At 38.3% G+C, this 6,000-nt stretch overlaps 1 protein-coding gene across 5 annotated transcripts in view; it reads left to right on the top strand.

Annotated features, from left to right (window-relative positions):
• Positions 1 to 4,559, top strand: part of PIGN (phosphatidylinositol glycan anchor biosynthesis class N) — a 109,835-nt gene extending 105,276 nt beyond the window's left edge. For all 5 annotated transcript variants that reach the window (XM_034996201.1, XM_034996199.1, XM_034996198.1 and 2 more), the window contains one exon: positions 2,558 to 4,559. In XM_034996201.1, coding sequence (XP_034852092.1) covers positions 2,558 to 2,681 — 124 coding nt within the window. In that variant the 3' untranslated portion in view covers positions 2,682 to 4,559. The remainder of the gene's footprint in view (positions 1 to 2,557) is intronic.
• Positions 4,560 to 6,000: the final 1,441 nt, after the last annotated feature.

Genomic DNA, 6,000 nt, shown 5'->3' on the forward strand with positions numbered 1-6,000 from the left:
TTAGCAGAATTAAATTGAGACTCTTAAAGGAATAGACTGCAGTCAGTGTAGGCAGCTGCGCCTGTGGCTGTGAGCTCAGTGGTTCTCTGGAGAACCTTGTGGCATCAGGTATTCTTTTAACAGCCGGGTGAAGAATATCCTGCCCAGGCCATAAAACCGAGTTGGGCTGACAGAGCTACAATTTAGTATTTTCTTCTTTTGATCTTTTACACTGTATCTTCATTCATAGCGGGTCATAAACTTCAGAGTCCTGCCCTTTATATGGCATCCTGAAAGAAGTGCATTTCTTTTTTTTAAGAAGTGCATTTCTTAAACTAGAGAAAAAAATCCCTTTGAGGTAATCTTCATAACTATAAAAACATATTTAAATTTATGTTCTAAATGTATTTGGTATGAGGTGAATAGAGTCGGCATCATCAGTTTGGTTTGATTTGATAGTGGTGTTCATTTGGCCATTGTTTCCTACGTGCACTATTGTTATACCTTATTAAAATACAAATGACAACTAAAGTATCATTTCTCTCTAGATATAATGATAACTTCTCATTATGTTCAATACTATCTTAATATCCTCCTAAATGTAATTAACAAGTGCCATAAATGCTTTTACTCTTATAATGAATACTAAGCTTTATTAAAATCAGTGATTCTCGGGATGCCTGAGTGGCTCAGTTGGTTAAGCAGCTGCCTTCAGCTCAGGTCATGATCCCAGGGTCCTGGGATCGAGTCCCTTGTGGGGCTCCCTGCTCAGTGGGGAGCCTGCTTCTCCCTCTCCCTCTGCCTGCCGCTCCCCTTGCTTGTGCTCTCTCTCTGACAAATAAAATCTTAAAAAAAAAAATCAATGATTCTCAAACTTTTTCTTCTCCAATGCATGTGACAGAGATGACCTACTTCTGTTGCCCGTTACCCTGATTGAAAAGTACAGTTAGCCTTTCAGCACCCCTTGTACAGGCTGAACAGGCCCTCCTGGTGCCTCTGTATGCCCCTCCGCACAGAGACCTGGCCCTCTGCCATCACACATGTGCACCTTGAGAATACCTAATGTCAAAATAGTGAAGGGAAGAGTGGGAACAGCTAAACTCATTTCAAGTTGAAATTGGATGCTCCTTTAACTCTGCTATGCTAAGATGATACCAAGACTTGATTGATGGAAAATACCACAAGCTGAATGGCTTATGGCTCCACTGCTTGAAGATGATGAGCTTCACAACTGTTTCCTACCAATAATGTTGGCTTAAATGAGCCCAAAGTTTGTGATTTCAGGCCACTGTAAAGAGATAAGTGATCTGTGAAATACCTTTTATAGATAGACTTCTACTAAATTTGAGGATAGCCACCTACCTACTGGTTTTATGAAACTTATTAAGAAATCAAGTCATATTTAATATTATTTATATTAAAGTAATTTAAAATGTTAAGAGTGTTTTAGGTAATTTAAAGTATTAAAAGTGGGCGCCTGGGTGGCTCAGTTGGCTAAGCGACTGCCTTCGGCTCAGGTCATGATACTGGAGTCTTGGGATCGAGTCCCGCATCAGGCTCCCTGCTCAGCGGGGGGTCTGCTTCTCCCTCTGACCCTCTTCCCTCTTGTGCTGTCTCTCATTCTCTCTCTCAAATAAATAAATAAAATCTTTAAAAATAAATAAATAAAAATAAAGTATTAAAAGTGATAAAAGGTCTAAAAGAGCAAAGTCTGGGAGACAGTAGCTTTGACTTGGAGATTAATGAAGAAATGTATCCTTCTACCTTTGTTTAGATGCCTTGACTATAAAACTTTTACTTCCCTGAATTTGAATTTGGGTAACGTGTGTGTGTGTGTGTGTGTGGTTGGTAGTTCTGTTAAAGTACTTCTAACTTTTGTCAAAGCATAGGATGGCCTGCTCTAGAATGTCAGAATACTTAAACCTGGGGACAGTGACCTTATATTGGTGACAAACACACAGGCCCTGCCAGTATCATTCAGATATTTTCATGACATATTACAGTTGTTGGAGAGATCTCAAAATACCATTTATGTTCATCACTACTTCTGTAACAAATTTGTTTTTTTAACATTTGGTATCTATTTCAAAATCATTGGTGGGATGCCTGGCTGGCTCAGTTGGAAGAGCAGGAGACTCTTGGTCTCAGGGTAGTGAGTTCGAGCCCCATGTTGGATGTAGAGATTACTAAAATAAATAAACTTGATGGGGTGCCTGGGTGGCTCAGTCATTAAGCGTCTGCCTTTGGCTCAGGTCATGATCCCAGGGTCCAGGGATCGAGCCCCGCATCGGGCTCTCTGCCCGGCGGAAAGCCTGCTTCTCCCTCTCCCACTCCCCCTGCTGTGTTCCTTCTCTCGCTTTGTCTCTCTCTGTCAAATAAATAAATAAAATTCTTAATAAATAAATAAATAAATAAATAAATAAATAAATAAATAAACAAACTTGAAAAAATCATTGGTATCTTTTGTAATTATGTGTATTTTATGTGTACATTTAGAAACATTATTTAGAGGGATCTTATGTTCCTTCCCACATATGTTCTCTCTTCCCGTAACATGTTTCTTTTTCTCCTTCTGTAGCATCAGCCAGTACGTGATTGTCATGTCTATGACCATTGTCCTGGTGTTTCTCAATGGCCTGGCACACCTGCTCACAACAAAGAAACTTGAACTCTGTGGCAAACCCAAAAGCCACCTCATATGATGTTACCGAAGCCATCATTCAACATCTGGATCCTGTTTCTCGTTCGTCTTTTAAGCCAAACTCTTATCGAGGATTCAGTAAGAAAATGGATATTGATATACAGCATATTCTGCTCCTACAAAGAAAATTTTTTGTGGAATTCTGAATTTACAGGGTGTCTGGAATAAAGGAGCTTCCATTTTCTTTAGGTCTTGTACGTGTGAAATAGTGGTTCTATCGTGGAAAAGCATAGTAAACTTACTCCATTTGCATTTTCTTCCTGTAGCTGGCAGCTCTTCTCACTGATGTTTCAGAGCACCTGTAACAGTCTGGTCACCAACTCTGCAACTCCCCATACATGCAAAGGAGGATGTGCTCCCGTGGGGGCTCCTGATCAATCCAAAAGCAATGATGGCGAAACTCGGGAGGACATCACCAGGTGGCACCGTAAATATTTATCAACTCTCAGCACTGCTTTTGCAAGTAGTTCTAACTACTGAATCATAACACTAGAAAGACAATCTTCCTGAAGCTTCAGTGGAAACCAATGCTGCCAGGTGTTTGTTTTCCTTCAGTGCACTCCAATACCGTCTTAGCGCTGTTTCCAGGGTGTTCATCGTGTATCAGCCAGGTGCGGGTTTGACCTTCACTCGTTTTTTTTTTTTTTTCATTTCTGGATTCCCATTGGAATTTCTGGAGATGGAAAGGTAGAAAATGCTTGGTATTTGTGTCTAGTTCAGGGGAAAATTTTTTAAAGGATAAATTTTTAATTGTAGACTTACTATCTATTACCCCCATACCTTTTATCATGTATTGTTTCAACAGAATTCTTGAAGTCAATGGTTAACCTTCTGACCATATCACAGAAATGATTGTTAACATTGCTTATCTTTCTGGTTGTAAGATTCTAGCCCAAAGGACTAGAGTCCTCTCATTTAATTTAAATTTCCATCTGTAAACTAATTCTAACGGACAAAATATTTTAAGGGTAATTTTTATTTGGATTTTTCATAAAGTGACCTTTATATATCACTGTAGAGTTGGCCTTTTGCCCACTGTGTGCCCGTCGGATTTTGGCTGATGTTAAGCTTTGCTGGTCTGAGTCTCATTTTAAAAAAACAATTGCTTTGAATTAAATTATAGCATTACTAACTCACATTAATGATGAAGAAGCCCTCTACAAATTACTCTGTTTTTCAAATTGGCAAGTGAGTGAACAAATACAATTTAGAAGATTCGAAAATCAGTTTGGCAAAATGTGCTTTCTTAATTTCTGCTTGTGATGAAGTGTGGTTATAATTTGTGTGTAATAGTACTTCATGATATACCAGTGACAGCGCCATTGTCAGAAAAGAAAGATCGATGTCACTATAAGACCACATGCATCAGTCTGTAATATAAAATTTCTATCAACAACTAAGAAGCTGCTGTTAGCCGGTGATGATATTGGCAGATATAAAACCCATGAACTTTCACATTGTCTCAGAGGATTTTTAATCTGTTTTTAAACAAGTCAGAGAAAACTGACTTTATAAACACTTAACCATTTAGCTCCTTTTATACCTGTTTTTACCTTCCATCTTTTCCCAGATTTTCACACTGAGGGATTAATGAATATTTTATTATGGCATTGTAAAAGATGCTCAGTGCTTTACCTTTATTTTGTTCTTCGAAGCACATCTTTTCCTAATATTGTTTTGAGTCAGTATGCGCTTATAAAACAGGACTATGTACTTGCGGCCACAGGCTGACCTTGCTACACTGTTTACTAGATGCCTCAGACTCGCTTGGAAACAGTTCGCTAGAGGGGCCCTTTCTGTTTTGCAGCTTGTCAAATATCTTAAAGTGTTTTGAAATGCATATTTTTATATTAGCAGAAAAAATAAATATGATTTAAATATATTTCTGTTTAAGGCATTCACTTTTTCATTCTAACTGTTAATACCAGATCTCCAAATCAAAACTTAAGACATTTGCTGGTTAACATTTGCTTCAGTTAGGAATTCCTGTAAGAATTAAAGGGTGCATATCAGATTGAGAAAATACTGAACAAAAAAGCCAGGGACCATGAATAAATCTTGGAGGATACTCCAAGGACTTCAGAAACTAACTGCAGTCTATCCATAATCAATCAGTGTTTTAGTTCTCTGTATTATTATATTTAATGTGCACTATTTAGAACATAAAATGCTTTTTTTATTTTGGGGGGAAATAATGTTATTAAATAGTAATATATTTTCATAATAATTCCCGTAAAATGACCTAACAATGATAGAGCTGGACTACATACCTAGATACCTATTCATCACTCACAATATTGTTTCTTACCAAAAACTCATTCCAATTTCAGCCAACTCACATATTAGGAGCATATATGTCCCCCATCCCCATCCCCACCCCCTACTTTTGTACACTTGTTGTAGTAGATTAAGGATTCCTTTGCTCCCCCACCTTTGATACATACCTCTGCCATCAAAAATGTGATTTCTGATGGAGCTGGCCCAGGGGTGGGGGAAGAGTTATGGGGGCGGGGGGGGGGGGCTGTCTCCAGATAGAGGCAGTAGCTCTGCAAGGTTCCAGCTCTCCTGGGGGGGACCTGGGGAGCTCCTCTTAGATAAATCCTAGACATCATCTGATCCAGGGGGCTGAAGGAAGTGAGCTAAATCGGCTCAGTCATTTGGAGTGGACCCCCTTTTGGCAGTTCTGAGGACTCCTTTAAGAGAACAGAGAGAATTTGGTAATTTCTCACCTTTTCAGAGTCATTCTTTATATATCTACTTTTTTTCATCCTTTGTAAAATGATTTGAAGTGGGATTGTTATGGTATGTGTTTTCAATACTATGGTAATCTCTTGTAGCATTTTTGCATCAAGGTATGTAAAAAAGGTAGATGAGATTTCTGCACTTAATACTCATTCTATAACAAGAGCATGTGAGAAGTAATGTATCACTTATTTATTTCCTTAGAGACACAAATAGATCACTATTTTTCAACTCGTCACCCTTAGAACTGCAGTATTTATTTGCCACTTAGCATTTCTCAAAGTATGTCCCTTAGAACATCAGTTCCTTGGGATTTCCAAGGAATTCTTCCTTGTATTAGGATACAAATAGATGTCATAATAAAAATGGTTCCCTGATCAAATATATTTGAGAAGCACTTAGTCAAACAAAGTTGAATAGGTATATTTATTATAGTACTTAGGGAATTTAACTTGGTCTATGAATTGTGAAGGGAAAAAAAAAAAATAGCAGTATGCCAGCAATTTCCACTTGCTTGGCTGCAAACAGACCCTCCTTCCAAGTCTCCCTTCCAACTGGGAAGCATGCTTTAGAAATGT

Source organism: Mirounga leonina, unplaced genomic scaffold (assembly GCF_011800145.1).
Source record: "Mirounga leonina isolate KUSES-001 unplaced genomic scaffold, KU_Mleo_1.0 Mir_93, whole genome shotgun sequence".
Taxonomy (NCBI): Eukaryota; Metazoa; Chordata; class Mammalia; order Carnivora; family Phocidae; genus Mirounga; species Mirounga leonina.